A 15,301-nucleotide genomic window follows, 5' to 3' on the forward strand; every position below is an offset into this window, starting at 1 on the left:
AGATAAGTAAAATGTGTGAGAGATATTTAAAATAAAAAAGGCCTTAATTGCACTGTATTTCCTCTACAATTCACAGTAATGTTGAATGCTAGTTATGGATTTTTCATTCTGCATTTACGATTAAGTTCCATGGACTTACATGTTCCCTGTGCATTTATTTAGTTCTGCATGGAATCAGTATTGAAGATTTTGTATGCAGAACAAAACAAATGCCTGGTTAACGTTTAAGTCCAGGGGAGTTGTACACAGTTCGTTTGAGAGAAGATTTTGGTGATATTGTCTGTCTTAACTTGATTAGTTAACCCAAGGAAGCAAATATGATGCATGTTGCATGGACCTGGGCAAAATGAAGGAAAACACCAGAATTAGAATTTGTCTGCCATGTGGATTAGTATCTCCCTCTTTTCTGTGTTGAATTCTGCTGTCTTAAGTTTATTAGTTTGCTGTTTGGTGTTCAAAAATGGTAAGTTAAGTCACAAATGTTATCTTACAGATCTGGTACAACAAACCAATTTATAAACAAACAAAACACAGAGAAACAGGGAGGAAAAACCCAAATCTCTAAGATACAGGGAGATTCTTAGTATCTCTTAGAAAGAGATATAAAAATAATTGAAATTACATTGTTCCATAGGCTACCTGCCCACAGTGGTATTTTCGTTAAGATTTTGGGGGATTCTTTTATCTGCTTCACTGTGCCTGAAACAAACTTTGGACTGGTATTGATGTTTTTATCTTACATTATTTCTAAATAAATGATCACAACATTGAGAAGTTCTAAGCTTCTAACAGATTCTGCTTAAATCAGATTATTTGTGACCACTTAAAATACGGGTATGTATCTGGCTGTTTGTTTTCAGTTCAGCCAGGTTCATTTAGGTAAATAAAGTATTTCCTTTCTGAAGTTTTAGTCTTTATATACTTTTTACATTCTGACCTCATTTATTCTATATATGAATGATGTTTTTGGTAAAAAAACCCCAACTAACTGCTTTAGAAACTCTGCCTAATTTCAAATTAGGCAGAATAAAACTTGAATGTAATGCAGCTGCTGTTTACAAAAGTAGCAAACTTGCAAAATACAAGAAAACTGGGGAAAAGAACAGGAAGGGATACAGAATGCTGATGTGTAAAGGAAGAAGTGACCCTGCAACTACTCTTCTAAAAATCTAGCCTCAATTCAGTTTGCCACTCACTGTTAGAAAGGTGACAGATTGGAAGATATTTGGTGCATAACAGTCATTATGAAGAAAATTTCTGATTTAAAGAATCTTTGATAGCAACTTGATAGGAGTTAGTGCAGATGTAGAAATTGCAAGCGCTTGCACACCTGAAAGCTTGTCTTAACTTTTCTTTACATTGTTTAGTATGCAGCTGTACCTAGTGAAATGTATTACTTCCACTTACAAACCTTGTACTGCCAAAAATGTCATGAAAAATGTATAGGAAAGAAAGAAAGGGCTAGAATTATGGAGTGAAATTAAGGGGGAAAATAGATTGGAATTGTTAGAGCAAAATATTTGGTTGTTGATTAACTTGCAGTAGATAGAAATCTTTTTGATGGTGCATTTATATTTAGAATGAATATTACTAGGTCACCTAGAGGAGGAATGGATCACGAACTGTGGGAAAGTAGATTAAATGGGTTAGTTGATCTCCTTTTTGCAGACTATGTCATTCTAGTAAAGAAATTACTTTCATGACCTAACTTGGCAAGGAAAAATCAGTAGGTGTTTCACTTGTTCCCCAGTGCAGGCTCAAAGTCTTCCCTTTAGAAAGTGTGCAGTTTAATGGGTACTTTTTCAAGGGAGAGGAGGAGGGACCTAGTGTCAGGAATCTCTGAATATGTGGTATTTCTGAGATATTCTGGAATACTTCAGCTGTCTCCCATAGCTACCTGTAATTTCTTGGCTATATCCTAGGGCTGTTGTAGAATTCATTACCGGCTACAAAGTAACTTGGAAATCACAGGACCAAAGGATGGGAAGTGACCTGTGGGTCCTGTAGTTCAGCTCTTCTGCCCGGGGGAAGGATCAGATATACCTTCATTGTTCCTGGTAGAGGTTCGGCATCAGCCTCCTGGTGCCAGCATCTCCTCAGGCAATCTGTTCCCGTGCTTTAATTGCCTTTCCACTAAGTAGTTTTTCCTACTAGCAAATTTGGATCACCTCTGATTAAATTTAAATCCACTGTTACTTGTGCGTTGGCTATAGACATAGAGAACAATTTGGTGCAAAGAGAAAACAAACAGCTCTTTGTATTTATTTATGTAAACTGTTTGGAAGACTCATTATTGCCCCCCATGTTTTCCATTCCTTAATCTAAGCAGCTTCAGTTTATTCAGTCTTTGGTAGTTGGTTTCACTGAGTAATTACGCCATTAATCACATGATTAATCTCTAAAGATTCGTCTGTAGCCCTCATCTTTCTCAAAGTAAGAAAACAGAGACCTTAATTAAAAATAAAAGTGCATAGCCTAATTTGCTGCTGAAAATTCCTGTCTCAGAATTTCGTCATCTTATAAGTAAGTAATATTGATTGTACATCAGTATAAGACATTATACTGTTACTTTTTGGTTAGTTTTATTATTACATTCTTACTTAACTAGTTAGATTAAACCTTCTTGTGCTATGTCTAGAACTTTTTTACTGTGAAGATGAAGGGGAGTGAAATTACTTTACAATGCCTTCAGTCATTTAAAGTATCATTTTATCTGAAACAATTCTTGCTGAATGAAGTTTGGCAGCCAGAAAGTTCTCTCTGCAACAGATCAACACTTGTCACTATTATATCAGTTTCCATTTATGCATAATGAAATATTTCTTACATTAGTGGTGACTTGAGTTGCTTGCTGACTAATAGATTTTAGTTGTTGCCTGCATGAGTGTCTTTGGCCTTTAAAAAAAAGGTGTAGTGAACCATCATAGAAATGATTAAGAAATAGTCTAGACAAATGAAACCTGCCTTGTCTGATAAGAAAGGACATCTAGTTTTATAATAAGTAAATGTAATTGCAAACTGGGGTCAGACCAGAGGAGTGTCTCTGTGTGTAACCATTATCATTTTACATCTGTGGTAGAGCTACATTAATGTGTTGTGTAAGTATGAACAGTTGAATACTCACTGAAAAAAATCACAAACTGAAGAATAGCTTGTTTAGTTGTTCAAATTTTGAGCCAGTGGTGTTCTGTTATTGGATATGAAAGCAAATGTAACAGCCAGAAGCCAAGACCTTGTTGCATGTTATTCATAATTTTGACATTATGCATTATTAGATTGTACAGGCTATTGGATTTAAAAGGCTGATACCAAGTGTGGTACCCACAGCAAAAAGACATATTAAATACAGACACATCTGTTCCTGTTTTCAAATAACATTGGAGAAATGGGTAACATATCACACTAATGCAGATGCTTTTTATTATTCACAAGTTATAATTAAATGCAGGTTTTTTTGTGGTTGGTGATGAAAGTGTGAGAGCAACCTCAGGGGGGGGGAAATGTTTCAGATTATGTAGACCACAACTGACTATTACACAGCAGCACCACAAACTGGCCACAAGCTGGCTTGGCTTTTCATATTGTAATAGTGTAGTCCACCCATGTTTGCAAACCACATTCCACCAAAGTCTGCCATGTTTATAGCTAGCTGATCAGTAATGAATGCTCACTGGCATAGATGGCTTGCAGTTCAGTTAGTGACTGCACATTATCTGTGACTAGAGGCAAAGTACGTAGATGTTAATCTTTTGCTATTATACAATAATGTCTGAGGCAAAATTATTAATGGCAGTTACGTGTTTAGGAGGTCATCCTTTGAAAGGGGGAGAAGCGACAGACAAGGCTGTCTTTCCAAAGCTCATTTTGAGGTAGCTGCATGCTTGGATAGGGCTGGAGAGGTATGGCAAGCATTTGTGGACAGTGCCTTTTTTGTCTCCTAATTAAATTGATATATGTGTATGCTTGTTGGTAGAAAGGTTATTCAGAATATAAATAAACTATTAAAGGATGTTCATTTAAAAGAATGTTCTGCATATTAATAATTGTGAGAATCAGACATTGTAAGTCTGCTTTGAAAACTTGTGATTCAGCCAGTTGGATGAGGGAAGCAACTGAAAAACTATGCATTTAATGAAAATGGATCTAATTTCTGTGCAACAAAGTTGAGCACTCTGCCCAGTGTGAAACACTGAGAAATACTATGTCAAGCTCCAGGAATGGGCAAAGCTTGGGGCACAAGTCCACAGGGAGGTGGGGATGGGTGGTTGTGACTTCTAGGCTGCACTGATACCTTGCCAACCATGAGGTCAGGATAATTAAATATCTGGCCACAGCTTGGGGGGTTAACTCTCCTTACAGTAACAGTCCCTGCCCTTCCTAATTACTCCTAGCTTTCTTCAAGAGAAAAACCCTCTCTTTGGGGTGGTTCCTTGTTTCAATTTCCCTATGCTGCTGAATGGTGAGTGTGGGCTAAGTGGCACTGAACGCCTGAGACCAACAATTTGTCCTGTCTTTTATTGAATTTGATGGGGATTTCTGTGAATGTAGGATTGGGTGGGTCATCTTGAATAGCTCTTTTCCTTGAAGCGTTAATATGGGGGGATGGGGAGAAAGTGGTAAGATAAGAGTTAACTGTTGTAGTATTTTTGGCTGGTTGGAAATCAGCCTGTCCTCTTATGTTATTGCTTTCCTAAAAAGTTCCACATTAGATGGGACTTCCTGAAATATTATTGCAACTACTAGCAGTCTCCATTGTTGAGGCATCAGAGTGGAAGAGAACAGTCAGTGTCTGCTGACCCAAGTCCATCACCAAAAATGACCTTGCTTCCTGACTTTGCTAATGTTATAACAGTTTTCAATCTCCACATTTCCAAGCTTTGCATTATGCAGTATTTTCCATTGTTGAGAACTAAACAAAATCTATTCCTATGCAGATAGTCCAAAAAGTACTTTTAGTGTGAATGGTTGATGGCTGCAAGAGACCTCCTACTATACTGGCAGAATAGGCAGCTGTTTGACAGGGAATGAATAAGAGAAGTTACTTCCTATGTAATTTGGTTTCACTTGTGACTGCAGAGTGAATGACTTAAAAAGGGTATTAGTGCTCTCCTGGTATTAGTGTGATTTCTTGTTCCTAAGTCAATCTGTTGTGTCTACAGGTTCCTCAGAGGATAGAAGAGCAGAGAGATGCATCTGAGGATAGCAGCGCAGGAATACCAGGCATATGGGGAAGTTGGGGCCCCTGGTCTGCCTGCTCTCGGAGCTGCAGTGGCGGTGTGATGGAGCAAACGCGGCCCTGCCTCCCAGCCTATTACCATGAAAGGGGCTACCGAAGGCCAGGGCGGCAGTACCCAGCCTCAGAGAGAACTCTTGCTCATCAGAGTTCCCGCCACCGTGAGGACTCACTGACTGCTTATCCTGGCCATGTCATTTCTGCCATCCGTACATCTGTGCCACTTCACAGGAATGAAGACCACCTTTGGGCTGGCCTTCGGGCCTCTGCTTCTTCCGGAGGCCATAATAACAGCCATCTAAGCAGAGGAGCATTGAGAGGCAGCAGGCATTCCCAGTCCCAGAGGCAGAACGCCAAGCCAGAAAAGAGGTGCGTGTCCTTGTACACATTTTATTCTTGCTATGAATGATTTATCTTCAGAATGACATGTCACATTAGAGTTTATATTTTTAATACTTACGGAAAAGTTATTAAAAACTAAGACTGACTTTTACAATGTTTACCATCTTCTGTGGAATGCTGTCCTCCCTGTTGACTACTTATATGATATACCTAAGAGCAGATATAATTATTCTGCAGTTCTACTAGGCAGATTATCTTATTTCCCTTTAGGATTTGTTTTATGATTTATTGAGATATTTTTCCTCTTCTGCTACACTCTCATTTGGCATTTCCATAATAATAAAAATCAGAACAAGTAACAGCTCTCTAATTGGATTCTTAATTTCAACAGCCATTCTGATTTTAATTGGCTGGAAAAAAGATTCATCAAAATTTTTTTCACAAAGAATGGCCAACTGTCTGTCTACCTTTTTTCTAGTCAAAACTCTAGGTGTGTTTTGTATTTTTCACAGAGTTTCTATTTATGGGCTTTTTGTTATCTCTTTTCCCTTTTTTGTTTTCCACCACCTCTTTTAGCAAAATTTCCTGTTTGAAAACTAAAAACTGTGGTTGTTTAATACATAGAATATTTTAAACACCGTATATGTTTATATCAAGTTCATAATATTAGCTGCTCCGTCTTTAAGGCTGGGTGGAACTGTGCTGTTACAATTAATTCCAATTTCTGGAGAAACACTTCTTCTCTTCTTAGATACCAATATATCAGATTTTTTTAATATCTATATGAAAGGAAAATAGATGTGTTTCCAGTTTGGAAACTGAGGAGAATGGGCACAGATACTCTCTGGGAGGGAGTGCTCCAGAAACGTCTCTATTCTGTCTTTCCTCAGAATATGTGTTCCAGCAGCTGGGAGTTCTCTGGTTCTTTCCCTCTCAGTCTATGCAGAGATGCATGGAGATTTTTTTTTTTTTTGAGGTTGTTAACAAAAACCACAAAACAAACCAAACAAAAGAAGAACCCAAAACAAAAACAAAAAACCCCTCCTTCATATCATCTGCTTCTTTAAGATTCTTAGGTGAAGCAGTCAACTGTAACTCCCTTTTTAAAGACATCTTGCTGACCCAAACAAAACAAAACAAAAAAAAAAAGAAAAAAGAATGTTACCTTGAGGCAATATTCCAGCCTGACTGGAATAAGACAGTAGGACACTCTGTTACTGGTGATAAAGACATCCTCAGCCCCTGCAAGAAACACTCTCCATCTAAAATAATATTTGAAAATAGAAATTAATCTGTATTTCAAAATGGGGGACTGGCTGTTCAGATGTTGATGTTCCTAGGTGTTGGCCATTTCCTTTAATCACTGCTTTGTCTTTCTTTCAAACCAATGCAAATGGATAGCCTGGACGTATTGAGTATAATTTCAGTATTGCACTGATGATGTTATAAAAATTCAGAGAATGCCAGAGGCAAGCTTTTATTAGCAGTGTTAACGTAACTGCATTGAGACAAAAGTTGCATTTTCTTTTTTCTGTTTTCCTACTTAATCATTTACTATAATGCACTTCTGTTCTCAACTGTGTAGTGTAACAGATACAGGTTGTAGTACATACTTGGGTTATTACTAATATTGGAAGCTTGGCCTTGAACCGTCAGCACAAAGTCATTCAAAGCCTGTTTGCTCCAGCCCCTTGGCACCCTCAGTCTCCAAGGGAATCCCAGCTGGCCTGGCGTCTGCAGCAGAGCTGCTGCCAGGCTGCTGGCACAGCTGGGCTTCCCTCCCTTTCTGCTGTGGTGGCCTCTGCAGGCTGGGAGAGACTGGAACAGTTGGAAACAACCACTGCACTTATGGCTGGAACATGAGAGGACAACAAGCCGAAAATAATATTGACTGTGTGCAGAAGTGAAGCTATGTTATTTCCTAATAAATGCCTTGCCATATCAAATACTAAAATGACCATAATGTCCATTACATCTCCACTTTCCTGTATGACGGAGGCCTTTGCTTTTGAAAATTCTTGTGCTTTCCTGAGCACAGTGCAAGCTTCTGTACCACAGCTGATTTTCCACCCCCACACACACGCTGCCCCTTGGCTAAAGACTGTGGATTCAAGGTCAGTGTTTTAATCTTATTTGCGTAATAAGTTATTTCCATCTTGTGTTAGGAGGGTCCCTGGTGGCTTTAAAGCCTGTTGTATTGCATAACTTTCAGATTCTTTGGTGGTGACTCTAAAAACAGAATGAGAACAAAAAATGTTATTTGAAAATGAAATTATTAGCATGAAAAACCTAATAGTTTTCCTTAATTTACAAAATCCAGAGTACAAACCTTCTTTACAAAGGAGATTACTGGTCCTATCAGCTATATGGAAAATGCATTTCAAAATTTAAGTTACTCTAGACATCATTTTTATACTGTAGAACAGTGTTCAACATTCACTAAATGGGTGATGCTGGAAATTGGTGTCTGGCAGGCTATTGAAAAAATATAATATGTACAGTCAGTGGAAACTTTTTGGGATATTCCTATTTACTGGACTTTATATAAAGCTGTAATTTTAGCAGACTTGCATAAACAATAAAAGGGGAATGGACATTTCTGACTGAGATAAACTCACATTTGATAGCATGGTAAGATGAAATTGGATGACTTCCAAGGCAAATATGTTTTGACAGCAATACCAGTCCTTCAAAGCAGCCAAATATGTTTGTATCATTTAGCAACAAGTGGAAAAGTTCTCTGCCTCCTTCCAGGCAGCTCACAAAGAACTGTTCAGTTTCCTTAGCAAAATTCAAAATGTAATTTATATATCATAAATTTTAACATACCTTGTCTGTGAAGAGGTTATTCACATTTTCAGCTTTTGAAAGTTAGTTCACATGTGCTTCAGTTAGGCTTTAGAAACCAGGACTGCACATGAAGCTCACAGAAAGAGCAATTTGAGGTACCTACAACTAGAAGCCTAATTTTAAAAGTTTAAGTGCTCCCCTTTTTATTGTAGTGCTGTAAGTGGAGTTCTTGTGTAATTGAAATGTGTTAGGAAATTATAGTCAGTCGCTGGAATGAGGATGGAAACACATAAAGAAAGCTGATGGTCCTCTGGGTTGTCTGCTGGCAAAGGAAGGGAGCTCTTCTCAGCTTTAAAGACTTGAGTTCCCATTAGCACAGCCTTGTTTTTTATTTCACCTAGATAAAATGCGTGGAACATACCATACAGTAGGAACAAACAGGAATGAGGAGATAGTGAAGAAATATCAAAGCACTTAAGCATCTTTATAGAAAGGCACATATGGAAAAGTAATAAGAGCATGCAAAAGGATAACGTGCTTTAAGAGAGAAAACATGTCTTGAAATAAAATATCATTCATGGACTAGGTTTTAGTACTTCTTAAATGTTGGATTTCTAGTTCTCTATTTTGGTGAGAGAGAAGACAAACTCACAATTTTACATACGTGTGCTGATTGTTAGGATGCTTACAACTGCCACCTTTGCTTTCTTTACAAATGGAAATTCATGGTGGAGAGGCAAAACTTCTGTGTCCACATCTATAAGCACTATGTGTACTTTGTATGTGGTTCTAGGAGCAGAAAAAAAATTACATTTGTTACCAGAATAATGAAATAAGTAAAGCAGGCTTGCATAAATAGCGCAAGTTTAAAGAAATATGTTAATAAGGAAAGGGCTTCCCTAAAGCTCTTTTTGTGTTTGGAAGAGGAATGAGAGGAAAGGTTTGCACTGAGGAAATAATCCAAAAATCATCAACTTCTCACACGGCTATAGCTCTGTGGTCTTTATTCTGCTGCCAACAGCTGATGTGAAAGTCTGCTGTGCTGCTTTATACCCTGTATAGGGTCAGTTTGCATTTCGAGGCCTGTGAGCAATGGAAAGGAAGAGTGTATCATTTAATGTCAAAACAGAATTTCCTTTCTGAAAGTATTTCTTTTGTCCTCTCACAGATGCTTTGACCAGGCAAATGTAGGTCACTCAGGACAATTTAAAGGAACAATTCAGTTATTTCCTTAACCAATTTCAGCATCATTAGCTGCATGTTCTGATGTAATTTTTGTGACCTGTTCTAGTCAGGTCCAGTTTGTAGAGGTGGACAAATGTGTGATTACTGGGTCTTCAGGTTCAAGAAGTTATTACTTTCTCAAGTTCGGAGGCTTTATATTTATTGGCATGGGTGTTTGCTTTTCTTATTATTTGGAATGAAACCCAGCTGAAGTACTTAGTCATCCCTCCTTTCATTATTTCTTTAACAGAATGAAAATGTGACGCATTTTACCCCAGACCCAATATGGTTATAAAAGCTTATTTGGGATTGGTGTGTGTGCAGTAGGAAGACAGAGGAAGAAGGATTTGATCCTCTTCTGAGGATAAATTGTCCAGAAAAATCTAAGAGCAGCAGTAGTAATCGAAGAATTAATTTTAGTAGCACTTGGGGAATTTAAAGCCATATGAGAAAGATGTTTATTTTCCTTCTGAATAAAATTCCAAACAGGTTCTAATAGCAATAAAGATCATGTGAGGTATTTCCTGGCAAAATGAATAGCTAGCTGGGATGGTTGTGGCCTCAGGTTGACTTTGTGCTGTGCCACATCTCATCTGGTTATTAATCCCCCTGATAGGCTCTAGGTCTCACTGATTATTACCTAATTAGTATCAATTTTTATTATGCTACTGTGAGCACGCTTTGAGTGGTATTACCAAAAATAAAAACCTAGTATGATACTATAATTGCAACCCTTCCTGAAGTGGGTGGACTGGAGGAAGGCAGGGGAAGTGAGAGTGCTGCTAGCATTCAGTCAGATGTGAGACAGTGCATTTTACCACTCACTCACTGCCCAGTCAGTAAGGGGTAGAAACACAACAAAGCTCCCATCACAGTTGTAATGCATCTCAACAGAGTTGTGTGGTTCCTTGTGTTGAATTTCTGCTGTTTTACCTGCCGACTGCATGGTTCCATTATTCAATAAAACCTTCAAGATGAAGCTGAGGGGAAAATCTAGTAGACTTATAGCTAAATTTCCTGGCAGCAGAGGTGTTATTTGACTCATAGAAAAAGAGGACTATAGTATTTGGGTTCAAATTCTGGAATCCTATCTCAGTGTTGAAAATGACATAAATGAGGTTATATAGCACTTGCTGGGAGATCAGCAAAAGCCAATATAGTAAGTAATTGTACTGGGCGTATTACAACTATGCTAGACTGAGGTATTAGTGGTGATCTTTGAGGATGGAAAATTTCATTTAAGATATGATATGGTTACTAAAGTTATCAGAAAAGTAAACCAAACTAGGTAGTTCCATTGGTTTAGTTAGCTTGAAAATGAAAATCAGTAAAATGAAGTGAATGCCCACACCGATTTAATTGCAATGAAATATGCTGATGAAGTGTGAATAATGTGCTGTAATGTGGCAAAAGAAGTTTGTGATGAGGGCTCCTTTTTCCAGTGTGTGATATACTCTCAGAAGGGGTGGTTTAACTCTCTTGTGACCAAACGTTTGACAAAGATAACCGCTCACTGCTTTAAGGCTGTTTTCTAGGTCAGTGAGCAGATAGACAAGCATTTTCATAACATACAACAGAGTCAAAGGGCTCCCTTCTTTCACTCATGTTTAAGTGATTTTCTCCAGATTGATTTAGAGCTGGTGAAAAGTGAGTACGTGGAATGCAAAGCTGCACAGGGCTATGGTACAGTACTGAGAGGTGATACATAGTGGCTTTTGATGTGAATCAACTTGACTGTTGAGAGCTCTCCCTTTTGAGTAGAGGGAAATATATTCCCAGAACCAGTAAATCATTTGTTTCTGTTAAAAATGATACTTGTGAAAGAATCTGCTAAAATACTGTGAGGTGTAAACTTGATAGCAGTTATGATTAGGATAAGACAGTTTATTTTGTGACTTAAACTTAAGAAAAGGAGGCCAAAAATGCATGGTGGACAGTCTTTGTAAAGTAAACTTTGTTATCTGTGTGCCTAAGAATATATAAAACATGAAAGAAAATTAAAAGCAGTAGGAGGGCTGGAAAGCAAATGGTTGAATAGGACAGTTGTAGGCCAGTTACAGTTTTGAATTATGGAGGAAGTGCCAGCGATTAAAAATGTATATCTGAAATTATTTTAATGATAATATTTTAGGGGTAATAAAAATAATAAAGTACATTAAAAATATATATACCTGTACCTATCCTATTAACAGAAACTTATGTAATTAGGACCTGTTTTTTCCATTTGAAGTTTTGTGTCTGCTAAGACTTCTTGGTCTCCCTTTATTTTTTTCTTAATTACATTTTAAATATTGGAATGATATTTCGATAACTTCATTGCTGACAGGAATAGCTAATAAGTCACTTTCAGTTCTTCAGAAACAATTAAGGCAACTCTAGCTATATTGAATACTTGAACTGTATGTAAATGGGTAGTGTCCTTTAAAAGCTGTCAATTACAGTACTGTAATGCTGCTAATTAAATATTTTGCTATTATCTAAAATATTAAGTTAAATCCTGATATACTTATCCACAGAAGTAGATTTAATTAAGTTAGAATACATGTAATTGATTTAGTTAAAGAGGATCTGGCCTACTAACTTAAGCATGTGTATAGTCCTGTTAAAATCACGATGGGTAGCAGGACTTAAATTTAAGCCAAAGAGCTTTGGTAAGGATCTAAGGGGACTGAGCTCCTTTAGATCTAAGTTTCTAGTGGGAATCAAAGAAATGCACTTTTGGAGCAATTTTTTAAATAGAAATTAATACCTGCAATGCAAAAGCACAAATCAGTATAATTCAAAAGACATTTTGCAGTGGTACATAATGTGGAATACTGTTTGGGAAATAAAGCTATAAATCATATTTGTACCCTTTCTTCTGTCTTTTCTCCCACTGTCATCTTGCCCGTAGCACCTCTGTTTCTGATGATAGATCACTATTAAGTTCAGCTTGAGTAGGTGCTAGCTGTGGATTGATTGCTGTCTTGATAGAACAAAAATATAGTCAGCAGTGCTTCAGAGATTAGATTATAGGCAACTGCTTAATTCCCAAATGAGAAGAATAGGCAAGTGCCTGAAGAATGCTTGGGTCCTGGGCACCCAGAGTAGTGTTAGGCTGCATGTGCAGTTAGGCCCAACTCACTGATGAAATCAGTTTCCTTAGCATATTGGAGGACTTTTCTGTTAATTCCAGGACAAGATTCCTGGTAAAGCAAGCCTCTGAAGGTTTTGAAAAAAGCTCCCAACTCGACCAAACTCTCAACAAAATTCAAGGAAAGTGCTAAGTGTTGGTTTCATATCTATCCAAATGCTCTGATGAGATTCTGTTGTCTTTCGTTAGGGTGGTTGTTCTGGCTGGGCATACAGGGAAGAAAACTGTCTTCCTCTGCTTGCAGAATAATTTCTGCCAATAGACAAGAGGAACTTGTGAAAAAAATGTCACAAAGCCTGCAATTCTTGTGCAGTTTTTCCTCCTCGTCCGTGTTGAAACTGGTGGCTGAAAGCTGTTACCTTCCCAGAACATTACTCCTTGGGAAACAAAGTGAAAGGTTGTGAATTGAAAATGAGTATTTGGGTTCATTCTGAGAGAACACTGCAACAGTAGGACAACAAGTCTTCTGTGGTGTCATAAATGAGAATTTTTGCTAATGTTCAACCTTGCAGTTTTTCATTTACAAGAGAAAAAGTATTTTTGATACTAGGAGATAAGTTGAATTAAATGCTGCAAAGGACATGTAAAATACATTCTTTTTTCTTTCTGACATCAGAAGAGAAAGAAAATGAGTTATGCTTTAGCTGGAAGTGAGCCAGGGAACCTCTGTTTAGAGAACAGTAGGAGAAATGTAAGGATAAAGGAAGTGATGAAAAAGGTATGTTGAAGAGAAGCTTTGTAAAGAACACTTAAGAGAACAGGTGGAGGCCCAGGAAATCTGTAATCTTACTTGTGTGTTTTAAGGATGCTATGTATCTTTGGTTCAAAGAGGGTTTCTATTCAATATAAATAACTTGCCCACCAGCTCCGAAAGCACTTCATTCTTAGTGAACCTCAAGAACACTTGAGGTTCAAAGCATTGTTCTTAGCATAAACTATGAGGCAACGATAATGTATTTATTTGCCTGCCAAGGCACATGTATACCTATGGCTAAAATTACAAAAAGCTACTACAACAAAATTCCTTTTTTGTGACTCAAAATGTGCTGCAAGGGGCCAGTTCTTACTATTCTCAGCTGACTTATCCTCAGCATGAGAGAAATTATTAATAGACCAATAAGAATACTAGCTAATAATATATTTTTTAAGATGTTTGCTGCAATCCTTACACTAATAGCACAAACCCTGCTTTTCATACTCAGCTGGGCAAGTGTAATTTTGAATTCAAGAATATATTTAGGTTGGCTTAAGTTTAAAGGGGCCCATAATTTTTGTTATCAAAGTGCTAAACAGATTTGTCTGAACCATCGGGGAGGTGTGTGTCTATGAGAGTTATGCCCAAAGAAAGAAGATTGCTGTGTCTGCATTCAACAGCTGTTAGGCCTCTACTTGAGATGAACCCAATACATCAGAGATGTCTACTGGCTATGGTCTCCCATGAAACACTGAATGTAGCTACTTGCTTTTCAACATACATTTTTCTGTTATGCAGTAATTTGCCTTTAGATAACAACTTCGTTCTTGGTGGCATTTTTCCCTCCTTTGCTTCTCTGTAGTACATGCAGTGTTCATCCTAACCAACTGCAAATATTGCTGAATACTTATTTTCCTCTTCTTATTCCCTCTTTCTCTTCTTCAATCCAGTAAAGAACTGAACAACTTGTTATTACTAAGTGTTTATTTGATACTAGACAGTTTAGCTAGAGAGCCTAACAGGTTATGGAGCTGGTGAGATTTACTTATCCTGGCCTTTTTGATACTTCTTCCTTTCTGTTGCTTCTACTTCTTGAAGGGGTTTTTAGGACCTTTCTCCATGCAAAGTAATGTAGGCAATTGTTGATTGATATCTGTTTATTAGAAGCAATTAAATAAAAAGCTTGGCCTACGTTAAATAGCTTCATTAGTGAGAGTGGATTGGCAGTGGCAGAAAGCTGACTGACATAAAGATATGCAGCCAAAAGCCTTTGTGCTGGTATATGAGAACTGTGGTTTGTACACTCAACTTCACTCCTGTAGCAAGACATACACAACACCCTGTTCAAATGCTCATCTTAACCATTGCTACATTAAGAAGGATGACTCTTGGGTTTTTTAGCATACCTGGATACATAAAGTCTAGTGCTGCAAAATCTCACTCTAGCTTGGGTCTGGCTAAGGAGGCATAAGGCTTAGGGTTGTGCTGTTACTTGCTTATTCTTTTTTCTTACTTTACCTGTTGCATTAAATGAAAGTGCATCCCAACTCTGACCTGGGTCATGATAGTGTGCATTAAAAAAAAAATAAAAATAGGACCAATAAGGAAGAGCTTCCAAGCCATGCTGTGGAGAGGAGTGAGTGGCTTATAATTAATATAGGTAATCATAATGAATTATAGGTAAGAAGAAGTCCTGCTGGCAACTGAAAACTCCCAACAAGCCATCAGGGCTTGATCTACTTCCATCTCCTATCAGCAGATCAAAGCTGGGTTGATGTAGTATGAAGCAAACAGTGTCAGCAAGGTTAGTTTAATTCAGATTATTAAGTTAATGGTAGCCTTGGTCTGGTTTCCTCCTCCTTTCCTTTCCCTGATTCCCCTTTCA

General features: G+C 37.7%; 1 protein-coding gene across 2 annotated transcripts in view; it reads left to right on the plus strand.

Moving 5' to 3' along the window:
- THSD4 (thrombospondin type 1 domain containing 4) overlaps positions 1-15,301 on the plus strand; it is a 354,361-nt gene that overhangs the window by 78,574 nt on the left and 260,486 nt on the right. For both annotated transcript variants that reach the window (XM_054836973.1, XM_054836972.1), the window contains exon 4: positions 5,160-5,602. In XM_054836973.1, the coding sequence (XP_054692948.1) occupies positions 5,160-5,602 (443 nt within the window). The remainder of the gene's footprint in view (positions 1-5,159; positions 5,603-15,301) is intronic.

This window comes from Grus americana, chromosome 10, assembly GCF_028858705.1.
Source record: "Grus americana isolate bGruAme1 chromosome 10, bGruAme1.mat, whole genome shotgun sequence".
Lineage (NCBI taxonomy): Eukaryota > Metazoa > Chordata > Aves > Gruiformes > Gruidae > Grus > Grus americana.